Here is a 15024-nt window from a genome sequence, read left to right as displayed (position 1 = left end):
ACAAAGCTACAGTAATCAAGACAATATGGTACTGGCACAAAAACAGAAATATAGATCAATGGAACAGGATAGAAAGCCCACAGATAAACCCACACACCTATGGTCAACTAACCTATAACAAAGGAGGCAAGGATATACAATGAAGAAAAGACAGTCTATTCAATAACTGGTGCTGGAAAAACTGGACAGCTACAGGTAAAAGAATGAAATTAGAACACTCCCTAACACCATACACAAAAATAAACTCAAAATGGATTAAAGACCTAAATGTAAGACTGGACAGTATAAAACTCTTAGAGGAAAACATAGGAAGAACACTCTGACATAAATCACAGCAAGCTCTTTTTTGACCACCTCCTAGAGTAACGGAAATAAAAACAAAAATAAACAAATGGGACCTAATGAAACTAAAAAGCTTTTGCACAGCAAAGGAAACTATAAACAAGATGAAAAGACAACCCTCAGAATGGAATACAGCCACTATGGAGAACAGTATGGAGTTTCCTTAAAAAACTAAAAATAGAATTACCATATGACCCAGCAATCCCACTACTGGGCATAAAGCTGGAGAAAACCATAATTCAAAGACATATGCACCCCAATGTTCACTGAATCACTATTTACAATAGCCAGGTCATGGAAGCAACCTAAATGCCCACAGACAGATGAATGGATAAAGAAGATGTGGTAAATACATACAGTGGAATATTACTCAGGCATAAAAAGGAACGAAAATGGGTCATTTGTAGAGACATGGATGGACTTAGAGACTGTCATACAGAGTGAAGTAAGTCAGAAAGAGAAAAACAAATATCGTATATTAACGCATATATGTGGAATCTAGAAAAATGGTACAGATGAACCAGTTTGCACAAAGAAATGGACACACAGATGTAGAGAACAAACGTATGGACACCAAAGGGGGAAAGGGGTGAGGGGTGGTGGTGGGATGAATTGGGATATTGGGATTGACATATATACACTAATACATATAAAAAAGATAACTAATAACCTGCTGTATTAAAAATAAAAAAAATTCAAAAAACTTTTTTTCCTTAACGCTTGATGCATCATAATGATATCTTGAGCAATCACCTCTTTACAAATTTACACTTCTACAGAGAAGAGACTAGGATTATTCTAGACAGGAACATGGCATGGCATGATAAAAAGACCAAGGGCTTTGAAGTCAAAGGAATTTGAATTCAATTACCACTTACTAGCTAGAGGAGGCCTTCTTCTTCTTCTATAAAAAGGAATACAATACGTACATCATAGGGATATTTAAGAAGTCTAAAGTATAATGTCTTTATTGTGCAAACACATAATAAGCACTAGATACATATCAGTTCTCTCTCCCTCATCTTCATAGCAGAGGAAAAATAACAGAAGCAGTAAGATCTCATTTCACCACTCCATGGTAGTAACCATGCCTGAACAATGAAGTGAAGAAATGAGCTCTTCTCTTAAAATCCTTACCCATTTCCATCCTATCCCACACAAATTTGGTCTTCAGTGTTATCTGGGCTGCAGTTAGGTCAAAAGATTGGAAAGATTTTTTTCCCTAGGGAGTATATAAGGAGAAGGACAGACCAATATCTGCTATCATTCAACCATCAATAACATTTTAGTGAGCCAGGCCTTATGGTCTATCCAGGGAACACAGATGAACCACGCATCATCTCTGCCCTCGAGGAGCCCAAACTGGTGGGGAGATATGTACACCAGTAATTATAGTAGCACTGAGTGGTAAGTACAAACATATGAGTGCTACAGAAGCAGGGGAGGAGAGACTAAAGCAAAAATATAAGTCCACTGGGTGGAGAACAAAGAGAGAGAGGGAAGCATGACATCCCTTCTATGTAAAAGAGACAATAGATACAAAAGTTTGGAGAGGTGCAAGCACGTGGCATGCTGGAGGAGGGGTGAGTAGTCTTGGTAAGGGGGAACAACAGAATACTGGAAAGAAAGGAAGTGACATTGCACAACAAAGTGAAAGTACTTAATGCCACTGAACCCTACACTAAAAAAATGGTTAAAATGATAAATTCTGTGTTATATATATTTTGCCACAATTTTTTTAAAAGGGGGCAAAGGAAACAGAGCCAGGAAATCCCAAAAAGCAAGCCACAGAAGAGTGAGCTCTGTGAAGTCAAAAAGCTTTCCTGAATGTTGACTCATTTTAAAAGTTGAGGAAAACTAATTTCACATAAAAAGGAGCAACAAAAGAGTGTAAAGGTAAACATCAAAGTTATTTTCAGAAAAAAACAAGAATAAGAAGCAAACTAACTTCCCTACACACAATGGGAATATGTCACAAAGTGTCCACAAAACAAAAAAGGCAGTGATACAGCTAGAAGGAACACTGTTAAACCACAAAGAGCTAGGGAGTTTGGCTAGGGAGTTTTTACAAAAAGAAGAAGCTGTTAAAAAAAAGGCGGAGGGGGTGTTCCCTGGTGGCGCAGTGGTTAAGAATCCGCCTGCCAATGCAGGGGGCACGGGTTCGAGCCCTGATCCAGGAGGATCCCACACGCCATGGAGCAACTAAGCTCGTGCGCCACAACTACTGAGCCTGCTCTCTACAGCCTGCAAATCACAACTAGTGAGCCCGTGTGCCACAACTACTGAAGCCCGCGCGCCTAGAACCCGTGCTCCGCAACAAGAGAAGCCACTGCAATGAGAAGCCCGCGCACCCCAACAAGAGTAGCCCCAACTCGCTGCAACTAGAAAAAGCCCGCGCGCAGCAACTAAGACCCAACGCAGCCAAAAATAAATAAATAAATAAATTTATTTTAAAAAAACAAGTAGCTGTAAAAAGAGGAAGACTTGATTTGTCGATGCAATTACCTCTTTGTACTATACTCACAGATACGCCGTTCCGTATCTCCCACTCGCCTGTGAGTTCCTAAAGGACAGGGACCCTAATGTGTATGGACTTTGTAGCTCAGCACCTTTTACCATACCTAATACGTAGTAACCACTCTTCTACTGACTAAACTCTTGTTGAAGGAATAAATGAAATGTTTAAGGATCAGTGTCCTGCTGGATGGTCTAAAGCTTGCTACTCCACAAGTCTATGGATGGAAGGATGCTACTGACCGGCATCAATTGAGGGCTTCTCAGAAGTGCAGATTATTGCCTCACCTCCCCGGCCCGATTTACTTACTGAGTAGAATCTACATTTTAAAAAGACCCCAGGTGATTTGGATACACAAAGTCTGAGAAGCACGACACAAGGTATGACGTGGGATCAACCTCTACTTCAGCTATATCTATGAGGAAATACAAGGAGAATCACTGACTGCTGACACGGGTTTGGCCCACCAGTCCTTAAACAACTCTAAAGGAGGAAGGTATTGCCCTCCTTCCTAGGTGAACTGTTCCACCGACGGAAAGTTCCACCCCTATGAAGCCTGTCCACCCCTATGAAGCCACTGTCCTCGCCTGCTCTGACTGGGTCTTGAGGATTTCTATAGACTCCTCTTCCAATCCCTTAGAGCTCTGCATACAGCCAACTTGTCCCTGGGCGCTTTTTTTGTAACGGGAGTTGGGAGGCAATTTGCCACTCACTGGCTCTGTGTCCTCATATTCCACCAGAAGTCTCAAAGTCCTCATCTGTAAAACGAGGATGCTAATGTAATATGAATAAAATGAAGTAACGAATAAGATATTTTCGTAGATTGTAAAGCACTGTTTGTTTCTTCTAATAATTTTTTAGTGTCAGACGGCACGTATTAATGCTGACAACAGCAGCGGCAAACGACACGCCCACTAAAGTGTAGCCTCAGAGAGGCTGCCTACCAAAGCAGTAGGCACTCAACCCAGCTTTGCGGCGCCTGGTCTGGCAAAGTGCCCGGGGCGTGGAGAACCTTCCCCTACGTCAGACCGATCCCGGGACCTTTCCTTCCAGAGCTTACCTGAACCACCTTAGTGAATTCCTCGTACACTCGCTTCTTGAGGTGCGCCGCCATGGCAGTCCGCGTACCCTCTCAGCTTCCGTACCCGAGGAGGGAGGTGGAGCGGAGGAGTGCGGAAAACCCGCCCAGGCCGGAGGAACCAGCCACGGTCCCACAAGGCAGTGGGGTTCCGGGAAAGAGAGGCCGCTTCCGGCTGCTCGACTGCCCTGCCGCTGTGCCGCCGGATTTGGCCGCCTACGCCACCTGCGCCGGAGGAAGGTAAGCCAGAGCGAGAGCGTAGCGCAGGGGGCGGGGCTTCTGGTGGGAGGAGCCGGGTTGGAAAGGCTAGAGGAGCCAGTTGGGGGTTTGGGGAGCTTGCTGTTGGTCTGAGTGACGGAGAGACTGGCGGGGAAACTGAGCCCAGGGAGGGAGGAAGTACTGTCGGGTAAACGGCAGAGGTGGAGCTTTCCAGAGCTAGAGACAAAACCTGGAGCTGTGTAAGGATTTTGACTCAGGAGATAAGGGAAAGAGGTCAAACTGACGTTCGCATCATCCATTGCTGTTCACAGTATTTGCCATCTGTATGTTGCCTGCACTCTCCTCTTGGTCAAGCCATTACTGGAAAACTGGTTCACCTTAGTGAACCCAAAAGACACGACTAAGCCAAAGTTCGGAATAAGGAAGGATATATTACTTGCAGCAAGTAAGGAAAACAAAGAATCTTCCCCAATGCAGTGTCTCTCCAAACAGGAAAATTGGGTAATCGTTAAGCTAAGGGAGCGTACATATTCATGAAGGGGCTTGAGCAGAGGAGAATTCATCGTAGAATTGGGGCAGAGGTCAACAGAGTCCAGGCTTTAGTTGATTGAAGTCAGGAGGGTCGACATCATCATTCCATCCTCCACCTGGGTGGGGAGCCTTAGTTCCTGTAGAACCCAAAGACATGTATCAGATTGTTATGTATATGTCTTGGGGAGAAACTTGTTTCTTTTCTTTCTTTTTTTTTTTGCCTTGGCTCATGGCATGCGGGATATTAGTTCCCCAACCAGGCATCGATCCTGCACCCCCTGCAGTGGAAGCTCTGAGTCTTAACCACTGGATCACTGGGGAAGTTCCAGAAACTTGTTTCTTGACTGCTTTTCCTTTGTTCCTGCATTCCCTCACTTAATTAATTACCGAGACCTATTCAAGGACAAACGTGGTCAGGCTTAGGTCACAAAATGGCTTAGGCCAAAAATTGCTTCCCTTATGTCAAGAAAGCCATGCCTGGTTCTTTCTCTGGGGCCCCCCTACCCTACCTATTTACAGGAAGTTGGATGCCACCACCTCCACCCCTGCCCCAGCCTAGGGTGCTTCTCCCTGCTTTTTCACTCCAGTTGTTCAAAAGCTACCTATCCTTTAAGGACTCAAGCCATCCTCTGACAGCTAGGGGAGAGTGGAAAGAATTCTGAGGCCAAGGGTTAAGCAACAAAGCTTCAGAATGCAAAACTCAGATGGGATTGAACCCAACCGAAACTCACACTTGGATTTGAACCCATGGGCTGGGACTTTGACTCAGCCAAAACTCTGGGACTCAAACCCACTGTCTTTTAATTAAAATTGCTCACCTGGTGTTAGGACTTACTGAAGCTCAGGTTCTTTATGTCTCAGCACAGAAGGAATTCAGCAAGAGGCAATGCGATACGGAAGACGTGCATTATTTAAAGAGGTACAACATCCCATAGACAGAATGCAGTCCATCTCAAAAAGTGAGAGCGGTGGTGGGAGAAACACACTCCACAGAGTGTGAGCCATCTCAGAAGATGAGAGGCCCTGAAATATGGGATAGATGGTTTTTGTGGGCTGAGTAATTTCATAGGCTAGTGAGTGGGAGGATTATTCAACTATTTGGGGGAAGGGAGGGGGATTTCCAGGAATTGGGCCACTGCCCACTTTTTGGCCTTTTATGGTCTGCCTTGGAACTGTAGGCACCTGTAGGTGTGTCATTTGGCATATGCTAATGTAGTACAATGAGCATATAATGAGGCTCAAGGTCTACTGGATGGTGAATCTTCTGCCATCTTGGACCTAGTTGATTCTAACCAGTTTATGTCATATTCTCAATGGCTATGTCATTCTTTCTGTTTGTTTGTTTTTTGGCTGCACCACACGGCTTGCAGGATCTCAGTTGTCCGACCAGGGATTGAACCCAGGCCACGGCAGTAGAAGCCCAGAATCCTAACCACTAGGCCACCAGGGAACTCCTGGCCATGTCATTCTTTTAAAGGTTGTGCCCTGCCCCCTTCCCTCCTATTTCACTACGACTAGCACTTAATGAACAAGTAGCCTCAACTACAATTGCACTAACACCTAGCCTGACAAAGATGTAGTGACAGTGGAATGAAATAACGCAGAAACATTTTGCACAGTAAAGTATGGTTCACGTGCTAGTGTTAATAAATCCAAGGTCAAGGTTTACATCCTGCTCTAAACTTTAGCTGTTTGTTGTTTCATTCTTTGAAACAAGTTAATGTAGGATGCTTAGAAAAAGAAGCAGACTGTGGTAGGTACAGAAGACCCCAAAACACTGAAGAAATGGTCTTTACCCTCAAGGTTCTACAGTCTAACAGGGAAGGGAGACACCCAGACTGATCAAACCTAATCAGGATGCCTCAGGGAAGTTTTACAGGGACACAATTTTTAATCTGGCTTTGAAATAGTGAATTTTCCAGAAAGAAAGAAAGGCATCCCAGACCAAAGAGACTACCACATATACAAATGTGTCCAGCGTTATGAAAGAGACTTAGCAAACAGTGCCTTTAATAAATGTTGGCAGCTATTATTATTGTTACCATATTTTATCAAAAATAAGCTGCCAGCAATTGTAAAACAAGCCATTATTTTAGGTACAACATTAAGAAAAAAATGCTGAAATTAAAAACAATGGTTTCTTATTGCTTAGATCTAGGTATACTTACTGAAAATAGATCATTTACACTTCTTTAGACAAAGATTTGTATCCTATGTCATACTGCTGTGCTCCCCATACCTTTCTGTGCACTTAAAAACTTTTTGTTTCAATGCAAATTTTAGGGAAATCTTTTTAAGGTACCTTGAATGACAATTAAAGACAACACATTGGGGCTTCCCTGGTGGCGCAGTGGTTGAGAGTCCGCCTGCCGATGCAGGGAACGTGGGTTCGTGCCCCAGTCCGGGAGGATCCCACATGGCGCGGAGTGGCTGGGCCCGTGAGCCATGGCCGCTGAGCCTGCACGTCCGGAGCCTGTGCTCCACAACGGGAGAGGCCACAACAGTGAGAGGCCCACGTACCGCAAAAAAAAAAAAAAAAAAGACAACACATTCCCAGAACTCAGTTGAAGTCATGACAATGTGAGTTGCTGTGACCCAGTCTACATGTGAACAATTGGCCAACAGCAATCTTAAGATGCGTCCTGATTTCAGAGATGGTACAAAGTATTATCATTGTTATTATTAGATACAAGGCTGTAGGAAGGAGTTTGGTGCACTCAGAAAAACAAAGGAAATTCAGTTCATATTGAGAGAAAAGTGCATACAGGAAACAGAGAAGAGTGATAGAAATAAAGTTGAGAAGCTAAGGCCAGATTGGTATAGAAACAAGAATATTCCACTTTTTTAAATTTTGAAATGAAAAACTGTCTTTATTAAATTGATGACCTTTGGGCTTCCCTGGTGGTGCAGTGGTTAAGAATCTGCCTGCCAATGCAGGGGACGTGGGTTTGAGCCCTGGTCTGGGAAGATCCCACATGCCACGGAGCAACTAAGCCCATGCGCCATGACTACTGAGCCTGTGCTCTAGAACCCGCAAGCTGCAACTACTGAAGCCCGCACACCTAGAGTCCGTGCTCCGCAACAAGAGAAGCCACCGCAATGAGAAGCCCATGCGCTGCAACAAAGAGTAGCTCCCGCTCACCGCAACTAGAGAAAGCCAGCGTGCAGCAACGGAGACCCAAAGCAGCGAAAAATAAATTAATTAAATAAATAAATTTTAAAAATAATAATAAAATAAATTGATGACATTTTCCCTTGACCTGCATTATTGTACATGGGAATACAAGGTGCCCCATTGAATCCTTTGGGCTTCAAATAAAGTGTTCCCTGTCCCTATTGTATAATATCAACCCATTTTCCCCTTGGAAATTGGGGTCAATTACTCAGACTGGTATATTAACCCCTTCTCTGCCTGTTGGCTCAGCAAGAAGAGCCCAAAATGACCAGGGGCAGTTTCATTACATGTTCCAATGTAATGAAACAATGACTGTGTTCTTTAATGGAACTACTCCTCCTTTGAGGACTAAATACCCCAAACCCACTGAACACAAGAATTCATAAATGAGTTATTACGTGTAAAAGTGACAAGAACCATTCCTATCTCTTGGTTCCCAGAATCATGTATTCTAACTGTGGAAGAAACAGTACATATTTTAGCTGTTGATATGAGGCATATACCACAAGCCCATAAGACAGCACCACAACTCATAATATGTTGTCTCTCAGCTCCCACCATAACTGAGTCTGCAAAAGCTCATTATACTGTTTTTTTTATTATAGCTACATCTCAGTAAATGGGGTAACTGGCAGGACCAAGAAGTTTCTTTGCTATACTTTTTTCATCATAAAATAAGCTCCTTAGTCAGAAGCAATGTGTGAAATACCATGAAAATGAATAAGGTATCCATGAATGCTAGGGCTGGCAGAAACATTGCAGTTAGGTATTATTAGGGTTCTTCAGGAAAACAGAACCAATAGGATATATAGAGATATTAGGATACTATAACAGAATACCATATACTGAGTGGCTTATAAACAACAGAAATTTATTTCTCACAGTTCTGGAGGCTGGGAAGTCCAAGGTCAAAGTGCTGGCAGATTCAGTGTCTGGTGAGAGCTCACATCCTGGTTCATAGATAGCTGTCTTCTCTCCGTGTCTCACATGGTTGAAGAGGCAAAGGGGCTCTCTGGGGTCTGTTTTATAAGGGCACTAACCCCATTCATGAGGGCTCCATCCTCAGGATCTAATCACCTCCCAAAGGCCCGACCTCCTAATACCACCACATTGAGGATTAGGATTTCAACATGTGAATTTGGAAATTGGTGGGGGGGGCAGTGGGTGACACAAACATTGTCTATAGCAGTAGAAAAGTCAAATCTGAATCTGGGATATGTATCTATTCCTATGTGGTTAAATCACCACTCCCTCCCTGATGGAAAGGATAAAGCATATGGTAGCATGATTTGTAAAAAATGGCCCCAATTTTTCCACTCTCTGTATGTAAATCCCTTGAAGTGTAGCTCTAGAGCTGCTTCCATTAAGAGATGGAATCTGTATCCCCACTCTTTGAATTGGGCTGGCCTTGTGCCTGGCCAGTAGAATACAGCAGAAGTAACAGTGTGCTAGTTTTGAACCTAGGCCTCAAGGTCCACCCACATACCAGTTCTTCAGGTCTTTTGTTTGATTTTGGAACCCTACCATTGCCATGAGAATAAGTCCAACCTAATCTGCTGGAGAGTGAATGACCACATGCAACAAAGCCAAGTTGACCCAGCTGAGGCTATTTCAGGCCAGCCCCACCCCAGCTGATCCCCCATCTGACTACAGATGCATGAGTGAGACCAAATAAGACCAGAAGAACTGCCCAATTTGTAGGCTATGAGAAATAATTAATGGTTATAGTTTTAAGATATTAAGTTTGGGGGTCAAGAGGTTGTCATGTGGTTAGACAATTCCTAAGCTGCTAACTTCCACAGAGTCAGCTGGTAAGGAGAAAACAAGCCCAAATAGATTTAGGCAGCTTATCATTCACAGCATAGCAGGCAGCATGAATTTCATGTTTGTATTAGTTCTCCTTGCCCCCTAAACACCATGGGGGCGATGCAGGTGAATGCCATGCACAGTAGATCTGTAACACAGATGAAGAACACTGAGCTTAGGGAACGCTCAATCTTAAAGGAGGAATGCTAGCAACCTGCCCTCTGGAGAGAGACAATATCAGGGCTTTTTTTCCCCAACATTATCTTTATTATACCGGTCAGGAAACAAATTTTCCTGCCAACCCAGTGGGAAACATTTTTATCACCCTGAAACGTCTCCAGGATTGGAGGGTGAAACTAGCTTTATTACCCTGTAATGAAATAAATCTGCATCTTAACCCTAGGCAGCTTTGCAAACATCCTCAAAGCTGTCAATGCCATTTGCTTAGAAATGCCAGCATTTCTCCCAACAGTCTGTTACAGTGCAATACAGTTAACTGATTTGCAGGACTATCTACCTACCACCAAGAAGTATCTAGTCCCCCCGTAGGAATAATACTATATCAGGGACTCAGTGTTGGTCTCTGCTGTTGGACATCCATCATTGACCAGATCAGCTTTGATGAGAGGAACTATACCACAGAGCCCATGCACAGACTCCATCCCTACCATCATGGCCACCTTTCTCATGACTCCGTTGAGCTCTGGGGAAAGAGGCTAACTGGCACACGCAGTTTTTTGTTTTGTTTTTTAATATTTATTTATTTAGGTTGCGCCGGTCTTAGTTGTGGCATGCAGGATCTTTTTTTAGTTGCGGTATGTGAACTTCTTAGTTGCGGCATGCATGTGGGATCTAGTTCCCCGACCAGGGATCGATCCGGGGTACCCCCCGCATTGGGAGCACGGAGTCTTACCACTGAACCACCAGGAAGTCACAGGAATGCACAGTTTGGATCATTGTGTTCATTTATTTTTTGAAAGCCTCTTCTAGAATGGGTGCCCTCTGGTGGGCATTCATAGGAAACACAGATATTTCCACCATTCCAAGACATTCATCTACATACCAACATCCCAGGCCTTCTTGTCCCCAATCTTCCACTCTCATACTTTCCAAGGCTTTGGCCAACCAGGAAGGGGCCTGGACATGCAGTACCTAGAGATCAGTCTTCCAGGACACTGAGCACAGCAGAAAAGGGAAAAGAATGAATGGAAAGGGGGGCAGGGAAGACAGGGAAAATAAGTAGAAGAAAAAAAGAAAGAGGTGCTCTAAGAAAACAATGAGACCTGAAAACCTGGCACAGTGCTATGAAGTAGGGTGTCTCCATGAGGGCAACCTCAAAGGTTTTTTACTGTGTTTTTTTCCTTTGGATTATAATGACAGTTATATTTAGCATTCAGTTTTAAGTTTTTCTCCTCTGACTCTATAATTTTCTTTAGTTAATCCCAACAGATCTGAAAAGCCACATATACCCCTACAAATGAATAGAGGTGGTGTTTTTTTTTATTGAGGTATAGTTGATTTACAATTTTATATTAGTTTCAGGTGTACAGCATAGTGATGCAATACTTTTATAGATTATACTCCATTTAAAGTTATTACAAAATAATGGCTATAGTTCCCTGTGTTGTACAATATATCAATGTTGTTTATTTATTATATACATAGTAGATTTTATCTCTTAATCCCATACCCCTTTTTTTTTTTTTTTTTTTTTTTTTACTCTTTGGCCACACTGCACAGCATGAGGGATCTTAGTTCCCCCAACCAGGGACCAAACCCACACCCCCTGCAGTGGAAGCAAGGAGTCTTAACCACTGGACCACCAGGTAAGTCCCTCCCATACCTCTATCTTGCCCCTTCCCCTTCTTCTCCCCACTCATAATCACCAGCTTGTTCTTTATATCTGTGAGTCTGTTTCTGCTTTGTTATATACATTTGTTTGTGCTGGTTTTTAGATTCCACATATAAGTGATAACAGAGAGTATTTGTGTTTCTCTGTCTGACTGATTTCACTAAGCATAACACCCTCTAAGTCCATCCACATTGTTGCAAATGGCAGAATTTCAGTTTTTTATGGCTAAGTAGTATTCCATTGTATATATACACACATATTTTCTTTTTTTTTTTTTTTTTTTTTGCGGTACGCGGGCCTCCCACTGTTGTGGCCTCTCCTGTTGCGGAGCACAGGCTCCGGACGCACAGGCTCAGTGGCCATGGCTCACGGGCCTAGCCACTCCGCGGCATGCAGGATCTTCCCGGACCGGGGCACGAACCCATGTCCCTTGCATCGGCAGGCGGACTCTCAACCACTGCGCCACCAGGGAAGCCCTACACACATATCTTCTGTATCTATTCATCTGTTGGACATGTAGGTTGCTTCTATATCTTGGCTATTGTAAATAATGCTGCTATGAATATTGGAGTACATGTGTCTTTTGTTTTCGTCAGATATATACCCAGGAGTAGAACTGCTGGGTTGTATGATAGTTCTATTTTTAGTTTTTTAAGGAACCTCCATATCATTTTCCATAGTGGCTGTACCAATTTATATTCCCACCAACAGTGTACGAGGGTTCCCTTTTCTCCACATCCTTGCCAACACTTGTTATTTGTGGTCTTTTTGATGACAGCCATTCTGACAGGTGTGAGATGATGTCTCATTGTGTTTTTGATTTGCAATTCTCTAATAATTAGTGATGTTGAGTATCTTTTCATGTGCCTGTTGGCCATCTGTTTATCTTCTTTGGAAAAATGTCTATTCAGGTCTTCTGCCCATTTTTTAGTCGGGGTGTTCAGAGATGGTATTTTGAACATTACTAATGTGCTTTACTTATTTTGCTATTTCAGAGGAAGGGAGGAGATGGTATTATTGGGAAGGCAACCAAGCGTGTCAATTTAATTTATGTATTTCTAATTTATATCTTTTATGATATTTCTTTTCTTCACAGCCCTGTAAGCCCCACCACCTTAAATCCTTTTTAGAGCAAAGATTTAATTAAATTGTACTGAATTAAATTAAATTAATCTCCTCCTCAATAATTTTAAGCCATCTATAAACGCAATTTTGCTATATAACATTGCATTATATAGATGTAACTAAGTTGGCTTATTTTCAATTGTTTTGCATTATAAATTAAGTGGGATAAAAATAGTATGTTATCTTAATTGTATTATGGATTGGGAGTGGGGGGTGGGGGTATTGGAATTGCCTTCGTTTAATAAAATAGTTTGGTAAATTGCTAAGGAAGAGAGTCAGATCCAAAGGGATGCAGGCTAGAGCCAGAGCAATAAAAGAGGTAGCTAAACTGGAACATGGTCTTTTGGCAAATGACAAGAACACAAGGGGGCTGGTGGAAATTTGGCATGCCTCGAAAGCCTCATTTTGGAACTGGCACACTGTCACTTCCACACGTATACCATTGGCCAGATTAAGTCATGAGGCCAAGCACGAACTCAGTGGGGTGGGGAAGATTACTCCCACCTACAGAGAAGCATGGCAGGAATAAAGAGGGAAGAAAGAATAGGATACAAATACAATCTACTAGTGAAAAGCCCCTAGTGACGGGGGTGACTAAGGCACTCTTAAGAAGAAATATGCCCAATATTCAATCTGAAGTTGTTGGCATTTCTGTGTGGTAAACTCCCCTTATTTGCCTGTATTTGCCACAGTCTGCTATGTGCACAAATAGCTGATGGGAGTGGCATTTGTAAAAATTAAGAAAAAGATCTGAGTGTTAACTCTGGGTAAGCACTGCGTAGAACAGCACAACAGGTTTAAGACATCTAGTTGATCCCTATGCTGAATGAATCTAGCAGAAACAGAGAACCAGAGCTGACCATAAGAAGACAAGCCCTCTGGGAATGTGCAAAAATCTTGGGGAGGACATTGATCTTTCCACAATTCATGAAACTGAGATTTTAAGCAATCCTATTTAGATCTTATGGAGCAGGGTATCTCCTTGGAATCAAATCTCAGAAGTGTAATTACTAATCAAAGGGTATGAACTTTTTTCAGGCTCTTGATGAGTAACGTTGAATTGATTCATGATGTTAAGTTCAAATAGATATTCAGGATTTTTCCACTTTAAATCGTCAACCATATTAAATACCAAAAAAAGAAAAAGAAAAAGAAAATATAGAACAAGCTTTGAAAATAAGAAAAAAATATACAAGCAGATGCAGTTACTGAATTAAAATGCTCACTGAAAATAACTATGTTCTGAGCAATTTTATGTTTAAATTTGAAATTCTCTGATTCAGTGTTAATTCCTTAAAGCTTCACAGTTAAACCTGACCTTCAGTCCCAGGGAACCCAGGATGGCTGGTAATCCTACTAGGTGGGGAACGGGGGCCATCTATCCCAGACCTGAACTTGGAGAAGGATGAATGGGTCCTCCTAAGAGTTACTTAATGTGTTTGGTTGAGAAGCAGAACCTGAGAGAGTCTCTTGTTTAAGTGGTTTATTGAGGATGTGTTCTCAGGTGAGGGGGAGGGAGGGAAGCAGGGTAAGGCAGAGGAAGACCACTAAGCAAGAATGTGGTGTTCAGTGAAGACTGACTTCAGCCTGATCCCACGAGGAGCTCTAGAATAGGAACTGCACCTCCTTGAGGTGAGGGATCAGTCTTCTGTACCTCCACACAAGCAAGATAGCAATTCTTTTCTTGATCAGATCTCAAAATTAAAGTGCATCAGAATTACCTGGAGGACTTCTTAAAACAGACTGCTGGGCCAACTCCCTGTTTCTGATTCAGTAGGTCTGAGGTAGGGACTAGAGAATTTGTATTTCTAACAAGTTCCCAGGTTTTGGGGATGCTGCTGGTCTAGGGACCACACTTTGAGAACTACTGCTCTAGATAAGAGGACAGCTGTGAGGCTTTAGCAGCCAATACCCACAGCATCCGGGAAAGGAGATCTGAGCGCCATCTACTCCAGGTATACTAACTTGGCATCTTCCCAATGAAGGCACACACCAGGGCTAGAAGATTGGACCACAAGCTGAGGCTGGGTAGATTACATTTTTAGGTCTGTCTAGACTCATGACATCCTATTATTTTCCTGTTGTCATCCTGCATCTCCAGCCAAAGCATTGTTGAAACATTCCAGTTCACCTCTGCCTTGCTATTGGACTTCAAGGGAAGGGTCTGGCAGGTACATGAGGCTTTATAGAGGAAACAGCTGCACCTCTCTAGGGAAGTACAGTGGAGTCAGTTGCAATGAGTGGAAAGTCCTCAAAGGGGAAACACATATTTGGGGGCAAGACTCAAGTAGACCACCTTGGAAGTTTTTTTTGTTTGTTTGTTTGTTTTTTTCTTTTTTTTTTTTTGCGGTACGGGGGCCTCTCACTGTTGTGGCCTCTCC

General features: G+C 42.8%; 2 protein-coding genes and 1 long non-coding RNA gene across 8 annotated transcripts in view; 1 reads left to right on the top strand and 2 right to left on the bottom strand.

The window, feature by feature from the left end:
• Positions 1-4025, bottom strand: part of INTS4 (integrator complex subunit 4) — a 121761-nt gene extending 117736 nt beyond the window's left edge. Inside the window, exon 1 of one of the 2 annotated variants that reach the window (XM_007107239.4) lies at positions 3918-4025. In XM_007107239.4, the coding sequence (XP_007107301.1) occupies positions 3918-3971 (54 nt within the window). In that variant the 5' untranslated portion in view covers positions 3972-4025. The remainder of the gene's footprint in view (positions 1-3917) is intronic. The other variant, XM_007107238.4, reaches the window with a different exon arrangement.
• An 80-nt stretch (positions 4026-4105) lies between these two features.
• Positions 4106-14992, top strand: LOC129391373 (uncharacterized). 3 transcript variants are annotated; one of them, XR_008615367.1, is made up of 6 exons: positions 4106-4175; positions 4466-4599; positions 5547-5604; positions 6056-6162; positions 11407-11492; positions 12615-12627. It is a non-coding gene; the product is annotated as an uncharacterized lncRNA (long non-coding RNA). The 3 variants fall into 3 exon arrangements; XR_008615365.1 differs by having other exon boundaries at positions 4107-4175; positions 11407-14992; XR_008615366.1 differs by lacking the exons at positions 11407-11492; positions 12615-12627 and adding an exon at positions 6969-7586 and having other exon boundaries at positions 4107-4175.
• KCTD14 (potassium channel tetramerization domain containing 14) overlaps positions 4607-15024 on the bottom strand; it is a 16598-nt gene continuing 6180 nt past the window's right edge. Inside the window, exons 4-5 of one of the 3 annotated variants that reach the window (XR_003683721.2) lie at positions 10730-10841; positions 4734-4822 (exon numbers count right to left, since the gene is read on the bottom strand). Coding sequence is in view for 2 of the 3 variants with exons in the window: in XM_055078672.1 (XP_054934647.1) it covers positions 4754-4822 (69 nt within the window). In the remaining variant the exon portion in view is untranslated. Of the gene's footprint in view, positions 4823-10729; positions 10842-15024 lie in introns of all 3 variants that reach the window. The other 2 variants (XM_055078672.1, XM_028501542.2) reach the window with 2 other exon arrangements.

The sequence above is a fragment of the Physeter macrocephalus genome, chromosome 16, assembly GCF_002837175.3.
Source record: "Physeter macrocephalus isolate SW-GA chromosome 16, ASM283717v5, whole genome shotgun sequence".
Lineage (NCBI taxonomy): Eukaryota > Metazoa > Chordata > Mammalia > Artiodactyla > Physeteridae > Physeter > Physeter macrocephalus.
This window is presented reverse-complemented; position numbering and strand designations above follow the sequence as displayed.